We start from the raw sequence: 13,436 nt of genomic DNA on the forward strand, positions 1-13,436 counted from the left end.
GTGCTTTTGAATGTTTTTAAATTTACGTCATTGTTTTATGGGATCAAAAATCAAATAAAGTTCGAATTTGTAAAGTTCAATGCAAGGACGTTAATTAATTGACTAGGTACCAATTTAGGGCGTCGTGGGGGTGCTAATCCTTCCCTACACGTAACCGACTCCCGAACTCGGATTTTGGTAACACATACCTTAATTTGTTGTTTTAATTAAAATTAATTTTTATTTAAAATAACAAACATCTTTGGGTGCCCAATCACACCCTAATCAAATATTGGTGGCGACTCTTTGAACAATATGTTTTTAACGAAAAGAAAATTTCAAATTTTTCGAAACGAGAGGTTTTTAAATCGCATTTGTTTTTTAAATTAAAAATCAATTGAAAAAAGTAAATTAAAAAATAAGGTGGTTTTTCAAAATCTCACCTTTTCACCTTTTAGAAAAAAATCGTTTCGACATATATTATTTTATGTGTTAGAAAAATATGATAATATTTCTTTAATAAAATATTTTCTACTAGTTTTTCCAATAAAAATGTTTAATATTCAAAATATTGTGTCTTTATTAAGCTTAAAACCAATTATTAGTTTTTTTTGGCTCTCCCAGTTCAAGATCAGAACATATCAAAGACTCAATTGAGATTTACATAAGAATTTACAGATTGATCACCAAGAGTAATGGTGATAAGATTTGAACTTGACCTTACAAGCTCAAATTCCTTAATCTCAATCACTTGTACCAACACTCGTTGGTCAAAACTAATTATTAGCTGATATAATCGTTAAGTTTTTATGAATAAGATTAAAAACTTAAATTTAGATAGTGTGAATGGTAAAAGTTAGATCAAAATAATTGTTTTCACAATGAATCTTTATCATATTTAATTCTAAGTTAACGAATCAAATGATGATTTAAATTTTATCAAATTATTATAAAATGATCGTGAAACTTATCAAATTGTTAGAAAATGATTATGAATAATAATCATTTTATGATGAATTTAATAATTATTTTATATTTTCCAAAATTTCAAACTATTTAGATTAATTAATGATATCAAAACAATAGAGGAATGAATTGTGTAAACTTAAAATTCATAGACTATATTATCATTGAGTATAGAAGAGGGATCAAAACAAAAATTTGACCAGATTTCCGGATTAACTCAGACGCGACCCGACCAGGTTTTATTTTAACAATCTATGCGACCGAATCGAGATATTGGAATCGTTCTCTGATCTCCTATTGGTAAAGTAAATAAGCAGCTGCAGTATCTAGAAAGGCTACAAGGAACCTGAATCGATTTACAAACAGAGCTGAGAAAGTAAGATCACTCATCTCCCCCTTCGTTTTTCCAATTTTTTCTTGCTTGAACTAGTCTATTGATCAACTCTGAAACAACCCAGCTCCTTTTTCTTTTATTTTTTATGCATTTAAATGATTAGGATTTGAGAAGTATTGGATATTTTAGATCTGGGTTTTTCGTTTTGTGCATGATCTGGTTGAAGAAGGATCTTTTTGATGAATTTTGTGCTGGGCTCTTGAAATTTTTATGTGGATTGAAATTCTGGGTTTTGATTATTTGATTGAAAAAAGTGGAAAAAGATAGGGAAGTTGGAGGAGATTTGTAGATATGGGGAAGCCATTAATTTATGAGATATTGGAGAAACCAGCTACTAGTTGTGTAATAGGAATTTGTAGTGCAATTTGGTTTTACATACAAAAGAAGAACATTGGTTATCAGCATGTCGGCTTAAGTTACGAAACCGCAGTCGAAGGCCACCATTGGAGGGTGATTACTTCAGCTTTCTCGCATATTAGTGTTATTCATCTTGTTTTCAATATGAGTGCCCTCTGGAGTCTTGGTGTTGTGGAACAATTAGGGCATTTGGGTCTTGGAGTTGCTTATTATCTTCAGTATTCTCTTGTTTTGGTCGTATTATCCGGTTTGCTCGTGTTGGGATCGTACCATGTCTTGATTCAATGCTTTAAGATCGAGTATTTCCGACGAGTGACTGCAGTTGGGTATTCTTGTGTCGTTTTTGGCTGGATGACGATTTTGTCGGTCAAGCAACCTTCATCTAAGTTGGATCTTTTTGGATTCGTCTCTCTTCCTATTAGTTTTGCACCTTTCGAATCGTTGATTTTCACTTCGATCATTGTGCCTCAAGCGAGTTTCCTTGGACATTTATCTGGAATCATTGTAGGGTATGCTATAGCTTGGGGTTTGATTCATGGGATGACTAATTATTGGGCGGTTTCCATGCTGGGATGGATTGCTCTGGTTTTCGTTTTCAGTTTGAAGCGTTCCGGTGCATATGATTTCAACTTTCTCGAGATCGAATCTGTTACAGATCCTTCATTGCTTTCTGTTCCTTTTATTGGAAATGGTAGAACGTTGCAGAGTACCGTTCCACTTGGAGGCATCGAACTCATCTAGTTCATTTCCAAAGATGTTGCCATTATATCTACAGCGTAGACCGGATTATCGAGTCATCCTTTAACAATGCTTAGTGATTCACTCCTGGGGGTTCAGCGGTTTAATTCCGGAGTTGGAACAACCGGGACATTCTTGGTCGTTAGATGTTGCTGATCAATTGCTTCCCTCGGCTGTGATCGGACAAGTTTTCAGGTCTGGTTTTAAACTCAGAAATATGTTTCATACATTTATTTTCTGCCGAGTGTGGTATCGCAATTCACTGATCATTGCTCACTTATGCATCGTTATTGCATTACTTGATGAATAAAAGAAATGTATCTCTAAATTGTGCATTTTTAAATTCAGTTTAATTCTAGAGTTTCGCCGGTGCGAGTCTCGAATACGAGAATGTGTCCGGCATGTGTATGACGTCTCGAATATGGGAATGTGTCCGATACGAGTACGTGTCTGACATGTGTATGATGTCTCGAATATGGGAATGTGTCCGATACGAGTACGTGTCTGACATGTGTATGATGTCTCGAATATGGGAATGTGTCCGAATAGAGAATGATGTCTGGAATTTGAACTTGTCACTATTCCTTGAACCTTGACGCTTACGATATTCGATTAAAGCGTCTCCTCCTTGAACTCTACTTTTCCATTAGACTTGGGTAACTGTTGGTGCATCTTGTCATATATTGTGCAATTCAATTTCTTTTGCGTTCAATTGGTTTTCAAACAATTATTTCTATTAAATTCTTAAATCAAAAAGTAATTTTTAACTAATATTGTTCGTTAAGTCCTGTTACATATTATAATTGTGTCACATGACATTTATATATATATATATATATATAATAAAAAATGTTAAAAATTATTCTCATTGTCCCACAGAAATGGTTTTTAAAAATTTTATTTCAAAATTTATTCCCATTGTCCCACTAGAATTCTTATTAACTCTAACTCTATCTTCTTATTCAATTTATCTTTAATACAATTTGGAAAAAAATATATATTTTTTCTATAAAATTTAATTATTTAAAATAATTATGTTTAAAATTATCTATATTCTTGGGTTTAGAAGTGCTTTCCAACCAGGAAACGAACATTATCACTTGGAACCCGTCAAGAACAGGTGTTATATATGTGTATATATACGGACGGTGAGTTAATCAGATCAACAACAATGCCGGATGTTCTTCCATTGACAAATTTTATTCATGTTGAAGCAATTTCCAGTACCCCGAGGATATCAATTCCGTCCCACCATACACGATATCTTCTTCGTGTTTCTTATACCAGTAGTCCACAAAGGAGATCCTCTGCCTTCTCCTTTTGTCTGCGTCGAAATCTACGGCGAAAACAAGGAGCCTTGGAATGTTTTCGATACAGAAACGAGACGGTCATTTTGGGTTTTCACTAAGTTGAGGAAGAAGAGTAAATCGAGAATCGATCGGACTGCGGGTTGTGGTTGTTGGCTTGCTCGGAGCACCAAGGAAGTTTTGGACAAGAAGGGTCGGGTTTTGGGGATTCATAAGTACTTCACTTTTACTACCAAGAATGATCGGACGACGAACCAGGGTAATGGGCACTGGGTTATGCATGAGTTTTCTTTAAAATGCAGGGATTCGTACGATTGGGTTATTTGCGAGATAAAGAATAGGGGTGCAAAAAAGAGTAACGACGGAGGGATGAGTTCGGATCCGGAGTTTTCAAATTCGGATGACTACTCCTATAGTCAGACCAGAGACATAGATGCTATGGATTTGGATCTAAACCTATACCCGAAGCTAAACAATGAAAAGAAGTCGCAGGTAAGTAACAACAGTTCGAAAGACGATGTCTGTCGGATACAAAACAACAATGATGTGGATTCAAATGATGAAGAGACGGGGCCCATTCCAGAGCTTTCTCTAAATCGTGAAGATTCAAACGACGACAATATTAGTTACAAGCAAAAAAATGAAGACGTTGCATGTTCGGATCCTAAACCAAAGAGTGTTTCTGCCTATCAGAACCCGACCGAAGAGGATTCCGATGAACCTAACCAACAAAATTCCAAGCAAATTGAAGATACCAACAGTCTCCATTTAGAACGACAAGAATCAAGTATTAGTAACGATTCTCCTTGGCAGATTCTAAGCAAGTTTATCGATGAAGCAGATGAAGTAGATCCTGAAATCATATTGAAAGGGCTCGACTTGACTTCTAAGGATCCAGATTAAATACCCGCGGTCCCGAACTTCGTAGAAACATTCAATTTAGTCATTTGTTGTTTAATTTTCAAATTCCACTATGTAATCTATTAGGCGTCCAACAAAGTTGGCAGACAGGATTATGTTCCCAGATCACAAGCAGGATCTAGATGTAAACTTTTTGTCTTGATTCTTTTCACAACATAGCAATTTCGAATGCAGTGCAAGAGAATAAAACTCACATGATCTAGTTTCTCAGATTATAGTCGTGTACAGTATATGTTCGGGCATTAGTATGGAGATACGACTCCAAAAAGAACGTGACAAGCTCAAATCTGAATAACACAGCACATGACAAGCTCATAACTATTTTATGGCCTCAACAACTCGGCCATTCAAGATAAGTGCTAAAAGCAATGAAACGGATATAAATCAAAGGATTTTCAGAAACAGTAAACTATACCGGATGATATTATATATGAAACTTAGGTCAATCTCTATAACAACCTAGAAATAGATGTTATATGGGAAAAGCCTAAACAGATGGCAAGGAAATACATGTCCCACCTAAAAACATAAAAGGCCCATAAATACCTGGTCTTATGAGCATATATAACTCATCAATCCTTTGATGCTGTCGAGCTGGCATCCGATGAAGCATCTTTGTAAGGGGATGCCATGGAACCTCTAACTCCCATGTCCCCTGTCTGATGTTGCAGCTGGAATGGATGCAGATGTTTCTGCGATTGAATCTGAAGTTGCTGAAACTGCTGTGCAGTTAGGAGGGTATGCATAGCCTGATTGTTTGAGTAGTACTGTTGATTAGCTCCGAACGACGCATAGTTCATCATTGGTCCACCATTCGGCATAGGTTGGCCAGTCATTACTTTCAGGTGCTGGATTTCCTCTTTCAGTGCATCATTTAATGCTATCAAACGACAGGAACAAAGACAAATCAATTGCTAAGGAAACAGTGGAATTAGCTCAAACATATCTCTGACGTTTATAGTAGAACAGCAAGCATTTATATTCATAACTGATATGCATAGTCGAAAGTTGAAAAAACCTAGATCGAGATCCACTCAATAGCATAGGAATAATAAATGTCATTTATGTTCCGAACCACGTAATTAATTGCATACAGGAGTTTATAGTCTAGCCAAGAAAGAATAGTGTTGAACTCGTCCAGTGTTTTCAAAAAAATGTTTTGAAGAGGTGCACACCGTCTTGCAAATGAACCTGTTGCTCCATTGTTTGCAACCGCAGTTTCAACTCGCTATTCTCAGCAGTCATACCATTGGTGTCTCTCTGCTCATAATTATCAGATAAGAATCGGGTGAATAATTAAATATAAATAAATTAAAAGAACAAAAAAGAATAAAATAAAATGAAAACAAAAGGACATGAAGGCCTGTCATATTTCACAACATTTAGAACGCACACAAGGAGACAGTTACCTGGAACAGAGCCAGCTGGGCAGAGAGTGATGTTGCTTCTGTTTGCAACGTCTGTACTTTCCGTTCAAGCTCAGCTATATATCGCATCTTTCTTTCCTTTGACCTAGCAGCAGACTGCCGATTTGCCCAGATTCTGTTATAAAGAAAAGAAAAGATAAGGTGGCGTCAAAATCTAAAAATATGTTAGGGCAACAATATTCATCTCTATTCTGGGAAAGATGAAAATCCAAACTCCAAAGAAGATCCTCTTGATGGGAAGAAAAGGGGACGGAGGAGAATTATCGAGACGCAAACACAGATGGACAGAAAACTAACTATAGCTTCGGCAATTGCCCTAGTTCCAAACTAGCTTCAAATTAAAACCAAGTTACATGATCTCTCAGTGAACATATCTTTATGGAACTGACCTCAACCTGCAGAAAAAGGCTTAAAGGTGGGATCCAAACTAGGACAGAAATAACATCATCACACAAAGCATATTGCAAAAGGCTTAATGCTGGGATTTAAGCTAGGAGAGAAAATAACATAGCGCGGGGCACGTTATGAAGATTTAATGCTTTGGGGTTTGAGCTAAAAACTAACATCTCGTGGAGTGCGTTGCGAAGACTTACTGCTTTGGGGTTTGAGTTAAAAAACTAACATCTCGTGGAGAGCGCTGCAAAGGCTTAATGCTCTGGGGTTTGAGCTTAAAACATCACGTGGGTGCGTTGTGAAGGTTATGCTGGGACTTGAGCTAAGAAAAATTAACACCACCACCAGGAGCAAGTTGCAAAAGGCTTACCGTTGGGATATAAGTTAAGAACAAATTAACAACATCACTCAATGCATTGCGAAATGCTTGATGCTGGGGATTAAGCAAAGAAAAAAACTACCGTCGGGAGCGGACACATTAGATAGGAAAGCCTCTTAATGCTGGGATTTAAGCTAAGAGAAAAACTAACATATCAGGAATAACGATGTGTGATTGACTCTTTCAATAACAAGTAGCACATCACTATAATTCTATCTTCAACCATGAGTTAGATAACACTTCATTCTAAAACATAATCACCAAGCTCGTAAAACGGAATTCTGTAGTCTTTAAAACAATTATCATAGTAAAAAAAAAAAAAAAAACAAAGATCACAATCCCTGCCTATTTATTGCCAAAAACCACAAACCTTCATTCTAAAGCATGAATTTTTTAACTAAATTCATAATTAAATACGCTGAAAATAAATCCAATTCAATCAATTGAGCTCATACAAGAATTTCAAGTCAAAAGAAGTAAAAAAAGGATACCTCTTAGCACGCTTGGGATCAATAAGGGCAAGCTCAGCAAGCTTAGTAGCTGACATAGCTTTCTTAGAATCAGCAGGAGAAACTTCTTCCGAACAGGACATCAGCATTTCCGGCTTAATACTGGTCGACCCATCCATCGACTGGCTATGCTGGTGCCTAACTCTAGGCTTCTCGGAAAACCCAACGGTAACACTCGCGTTTTCACCATTCATCCCCGTCCCAGCTCGAGAAGCTACCGGAGCAGTAGCCGGAGCACCGGTGGCAGACGACGACTCACCGACCTGAAAAGTCGAGGTTGCAGAAGAAGAATTGAACTTATCCATATCGAGAAACATAGAGAACAAATCCTCTTCCGTGTCGTCGGAATAAGACGGCCCATCGCCCGCCCCAACAACTCCGAGATCACTATCGAAGCTAATATCATCGGGAAGAGTAAGGATTTCGGAATGTGCACGACGGTGACCTAAGGTCTTGGGCGGATTATCAGGCATTTTGCTAATATCGTGACTGAAACGATTCGAATCCGAACTTTGACCGAATGAGTTCAAAGCATTTCCGGCAGACAAAAACCCCGAATACCGACCGGACGGCGGCAAGCCTGGAGATTTATCTTTGTCCATTCTAGCAAAAAATAAAAGAAAAAGAGAGCTCCAAAATTTTGAAGTTAAACCCAAGCAGGAATCAAAATCCTAAGCAGAGCAAAGATCTGCAAACTTGAAATGGCGTATTAAAAACAAACAGGAAACGATAAGTTACAAAGAAATTCAGCAAAGAAAAAAAACTGAGACTTGGTGACGAAAAATGAAGACAACAGCAGTAGTCAAAGAAGATATTCCCGAGAAAATGATGGGTTTTTTTAGGGAAAGAAAATCAAATCATTTCATGAAAGGAAGGAAATAAGAGGGAATTGATTACAGGGTGTTGTGTAGATAAATTGGAGAACATGAGATCTGAAGACATTACATTCTTCTTCTGTCATCTTATTTTAGTGTGTTTCTAAAATTTAGTTTAAACTAACAATATCTTTTTGTTTTCTAATTATATTACATTATTTGTCTTTCGATCGATATTAATATAACAATTGATGTGGTTAACACGATGATCTATTATGATTATATAATAATTTATAATATTAATATAATAATTTATATATGAATGGGAACATAATAATTCACAAAAATATTAAATTAATTCATCTCCCTTTCCAACCATTATTGATTTGAATTTATGTTACAGATAAAATGATTTTAGTTAATATTAGAAAACATAGTAAGACATTTAAAATTTAGAGTAAACAACACATTTAATACGTAATCTATCCATTATTAAACTTTTAATTTTTTAAAACCACGTCTATCATTTAATTTTCATTTTATTTTAACATCCGTTTAATACTTAAATTATCAATTTTAATATGTTTTAGTACATAAACTTTTATTTTTTTGTAAACTATACCTAAAATTTAGTTGATATGTTTAGTATCTTTAAACCCGAATCGAATGATATGTTCAGGGTTAATATGTTTGTGTTAAGTTCGGATCAGCCAAAAACCCGACTCAACCCATAATCGTGACGCAGTAAATCCGACTCAACTTCTTTTGAATGGAAATTCTTAGTAATGATTATGGTATTGAGGAGATACAAACCATTCACTAATCACCATTCACCATAAACATACAAGAGCAATCTCACAATGTCATAAAGAGCACACACACACACTCATAAATATGTAACGATAACAGATAATGCATGTGAAAACAAAGCGGAAGTTTTTGTCAAAAAACATAATCCGGCTTCTGAAGTGGGAACCTTGCCACTTGAACTTCGAACGGACCGCCTTTCGGATCAGCCAACCTAGCCGCAACGGTAAAAGCTCCGTTAGAAGGTATTCATGTCACACACATATCTACGTCCTATATAAACACACTCGAGTCCGAGTAACATTGACGATAAACTACATTATAGCGGAGAACAAAGATTCACGACCTACGGAAACAATCTTGGTTTAATAAAAGAAACGAATTTTTCGTTGTTCCGTTTATCGGAAACTCGAGTTGTAATATCGGCAGTCGGAAGATGGAACTACATGTTGGAAGAAAATGTAATGCAGGTACCTTGAAATGATGCTATATAAAAAGATAGATATAAATTTTGTACCTCAACTTGGTTTTAATGTGCAATTCGGAGACTGAAAATTTTGTAGGTCTAAATTGGTACCCAAACTTCAGTTTTTTGTCCAAATCGGTACTCACGGTAGATAATTTATTCAAACCACAAAGACAAGTTCAGGTAACAAATTGAATATACCCATATCCAATATTCACTGTCTTCAAAGAGAACCAGTAACAAATTGAGCTTATCTGACTGAACAATTTTCTTATGAACCGGTAACATAAGAGTATATCCAAATAGGATAAAAGTTTTTGCACAATACCTGCCAGGGACAAATGTGAAAGACCCTTCAACAGAACCCGAATAACATGATAAAGGAGTACAGCTCTCGTAAACGAATTCATCTTCACCTGGATGCAACAGCGGGAACTGCAAGGGCAAGAGAATATGAGATTTATAAAGCATAAGTCGACCACTCAATGACTCGTGCTAATAACTTATGCAAAACTACTCGTCTCGTGATAGTCGACAGAAAAAGACAGCCCGGACATCAAATTTCCTTCTCTAATCGTTACCGCTCAAAGAAAAATATTCTTAACAAGTGAAAATTAAATTGCTGGGCACATTATCTATACTATGAAGAGTCGGACCAACATAGTTATCTATAGGCGAGAAACTGAACCCGAGAGAAATTGGTATGCCATTACCTTTCCAATCACAGCTTCTCCGTTAACATTGGATACAATATTTTCATTGGCACGAATAATCCAGTGCCTCCGACTCAGTTGGCAGGAGCCAAAGGTCATTCCATTAATGATGCACCCTTCGGGCAATAGCGACATGCGGATTGAATAAGCAAACGTGTACTTCTCGGCTTCACCTTTCAGGTCAGTAAATTCCGGAACAAAAACAGCTGAAGCACGAACCTGAAGATAATAAATAATCTTTGTTAGTACCATTATGTGAATAATAATGAAAAGCCAAATTTCGTAAGACTAGAGTGCAATGTCAAATACGAGTAAAAGCGCCTAAGATGTTAAAATCACTATGTAGTATCCAGCACAGAGAGAAAAATACAAGATAATAATCTAACTCAGCTAGCAACACACTCTGATTCTTCGAAAGAATCAGTGAAAAAGAATTAGAACAAACTAAGTATCAGAAGAAAGAAATCGATGCACAAGTACTTTGCAAGAAGAATATAAAAAAATACCTGCACACCATTTGTTACAGCGGTGGAACATAGGGGAGGAACCTCGGGAAAAAGATTGATACTTCGAACACCTCCTTCTTTGCGGACTTTAATTATTCTGTTCTCTAAACGGCGTCCGTGTTCCTCTAACCATAACAGCATGGCATCTTGCTGCTGATAATCACGCAAATTGTGCACAGAACGGATAAGTGCATTGGGGACACATTGAATCATTTCCCCATCTATAGGAAGGTTTCGAGTACCAACATAAAGTTGGCCATTAGTAGAGTTCAAGAAAAACAATTTCTCACTAACAGTGGAAGAAGCAGCCACGACGATGTACTTGGACCGGCTTGAAAAACCTAAGTGACGTATGAAGCCTCTTGTTTCAACAATAACCTGACTTATCGGCAACAAGAAAACATTAACCGAATTGTTATGGAAAGAGTAGCCACCTATAATTCCTAATGTGCTACCATGTGTTGTCCTCAAGTGCTCTTTGTCTCTCAGTTCTTGACCGTCATGAAAACGATATAGAAGTCGAGTGGGAAGCGGCAGTTTTACTTTCAAAAGTGTCTGCAATTGTTTGATATCGGATTCTGATGCACCCCTTCTAAGTGTAGCTTCAGCCTCAGGAAAATTAATTCTCAACCATTGCTTAAGCTTATCCCAACATCTTTTAACACGCATAACAAGCGGCCATGGATACATCGAGAAAGCCTCTCGCCATAACTGATAAGCCACCTGGTAAAAAATGAATAAACAAAGATAAAAGCATACTCAAGTTTATACACACTATAAATCCACAAATTCATACATACTAGTGTATTCAAATCTAGTGACACATTTTTGCTGAAATACAAAAAATGCCCTTGAACTTTACCATTTTATTCAAATAACCCCGTACTTCTTGTGCACCTAAATGCAGCCTTAACCGTCGTGTATTTACTTAAATAAGCCCTAATCTTTAATTTACACCTAAAATCCCTTATCATAAAAAAACTTCACTTGAAAAAAATGAGGGTTAAGTGTACCAATCAAAAGATAAAGCTTATTTAGGCAGAGAAAAAAGTATAAGGGCCTATCTAAGTAAAATAGTATAGCTCAGGGGCTATTTTAATATTTTAGCCAAATATTTTCATCTATGCTAAAAGTCATTTTGATCATTGTACTTTCAAAAGTTACAAAAATGGTCATCAAATTTTATGGAACATCACTAAATTTTATCAAAAATAAAATTTATGGAAAATTTGCAACTATTATGACATCTGAGTGATTGTTTTGTAACAGTTCATGTGACCATAATTCAGTGACCTCTAGCTAACCCTATGCTAAATTTTAACTTATTTTCTTCTAAATTCCAAAATTTGAGTCTTAGATCCCCATGAATGTGATTTGTTAGCAAAATGGTATTTTTACGGGGGAAATTTACTTTATATAATTGATTTTCCCCCAATTCAATAAGAACAGCCACACGATCAAGTAAATCAACACGAACATTCATAGATCAGGAAAATCAAATCACCTTAAACGAAGGGAGAGCGTTTCCGTGATGATCTTGAGGGGATGAAAGATGAAGCTCTTGGGAACAAAATTGAGCCCAAAGCGAATCTTCAGAAGCTGAAACTCTGAGCCTTTTGCTAACACATGAAACTCTAGCAGTATCTGGAGGAGTTAGTTTTGATAAAATCGTGTGGAGAGCTAAACCTCCCAAACCATCTAATCCCAGCTCCTTCTCCATTGAAATCACAGTTCGAAACCCAAAACCCAGATTTTGAAAAACAAAGAAAATCAAAGGTCAGAGCTTCGTAGCGCTAAATCGAGACATGGATGAGTCGCTGCCTGGTGTTCTGGGAGAAGAGGGGTGCTTTGTTTTGGGGTTTGGGGTTTCGAGTTTTCTTCGAGTGTTTGGGTGAAGGGACGGGAGAAGCTATCTCTGTTGTGCCTTTTGCTCTCAATCGCAGTTGTGGAGTCTTATTCTGATGTTCGACACGTCGCGATGATTTTGTACATGTATGGTTTCCAGATTTCTCATTAAAAAAATTTGGATAACTTAGTAATTAAACTATTATTCTTATTTTATTTTAATTTTTTAATTATTATTTTTTATATTATTTTAATTATACGTTGTTTACATATTAATAGAACTATTAACATAATACATTTTAAAAATTCAAAAATATATAATGACACATTAATATCATAATTAAATTTTAACGAGAGATTATCAAGATAAAAGTAAAAGTCAAAATATTAAAACTTCTTCTTCAAATAATGACTATTTTTTATTTATCGTTTTATTTATTTATTGATTTTGTCATTTACAATCCATGCAAATACTCCATACAAGCTTCAGTAACTCATAAGCTTGTCGATGGATCAAGTCAAAGGTTTACAAAAGAAAGAGATGCGGATAAGGAAAAAGAGGAACTCGCAAAAAAAAGGAAAACCACTCTTCCTTAACATGTTGGTGCTTGAAAGGAACGAGATGAGTCTTTTGATAGCTTGAATCTAGTGCTGTCGAGCGGAGGATTGCTTGCATTTGCTAATATCCCAGGCCACATAGTGTAGCCACAGCGAATGACAAATGTGAAAGAAGCACCCAATACACGAAAACACAACAAAAAAATCAGATACTTAGTGTAAATATTGAAAGCAGGGTTTAAATCGCGGTCGCGTTTTCGGTTATTTCGGATTTATCGTGATTGTGGCCGTCGCGGTAACTCGAACATCGACGAAACCGCTATATCGCGGCTGAAATCACGATCGCGGACCAGTTT

At 36.2% G+C, this 13,436-nt stretch overlaps 3 protein-coding genes across 3 annotated transcripts; 1 reads left to right on the forward strand and 2 right to left on the reverse strand.

The window, feature by feature from the left end:
- Window positions 1-1,241: 1,241 nt before the first annotated feature.
- LOC120160896 (RHOMBOID-like protein 13) lies at window positions 1,242-2,675 on the forward strand. Its single transcript, XM_039171216.1, has one exon. It carries the CDS (start codon window positions 1,631-1,633, stop codon window positions 2,435-2,437), a length of 807 nt encoding a protein of 268 aa, XP_039027147.1. The 5' UTR covers window positions 1,242-1,630; the 3' UTR covers window positions 2,438-2,675.
- A 2,467-nt stretch (window positions 2,676-5,142) lies between these two features.
- LOC120160906 (probable transcription factor PosF21) lies at window positions 5,143-8,234 on the reverse strand. The gene is made up of 4 exons (XM_039171223.1): window positions 7,353-8,234; window positions 6,072-6,204; window positions 5,838-5,922; window positions 5,143-5,542 (listed from the first exon to the last, which is right to left on the reverse strand). The coding sequence occupies exons 1-4, from the start codon at window positions 7,970-7,972 to the stop codon at window positions 5,235-5,237; spliced, it is 1,146 nt and encodes a 381-aa protein (XP_039027154.1). The 5' UTR covers window positions 7,973-8,234; the 3' UTR covers window positions 5,143-5,234.
- Window positions 8,235-8,988: 754 nt separating this feature from the next.
- LOC120160915 (F-box protein SKIP16-like) lies at window positions 8,989-12,610 on the reverse strand. Its single transcript, XM_039171230.1, has 5 exons — window positions 12,182-12,610; window positions 10,678-11,400; window positions 10,172-10,390; window positions 9,787-9,893; window positions 8,989-9,206 (listed from the first exon to the last, which is right to left on the reverse strand). Exons 1-5 carry the CDS (start codon window positions 12,395-12,397, stop codon window positions 9,128-9,130), a joined length of 1,344 nt encoding a protein of 447 aa, XP_039027161.1. The 5' UTR covers window positions 12,398-12,610; the 3' UTR covers window positions 8,989-9,127.
- Window positions 12,611-13,436: the final 826 nt, after the last annotated feature.

Source organism: Hibiscus syriacus, unplaced genomic scaffold (assembly GCF_006381635.1).
Source record: "Hibiscus syriacus cultivar Baekdansim isolate YM2019G1 unplaced genomic scaffold, ASM638163v2 tig00002866_pilon, whole genome shotgun sequence".
NCBI classification, from domain to species: domain Eukaryota; kingdom Viridiplantae; phylum Streptophyta; class Magnoliopsida; order Malvales; family Malvaceae; genus Hibiscus; species Hibiscus syriacus.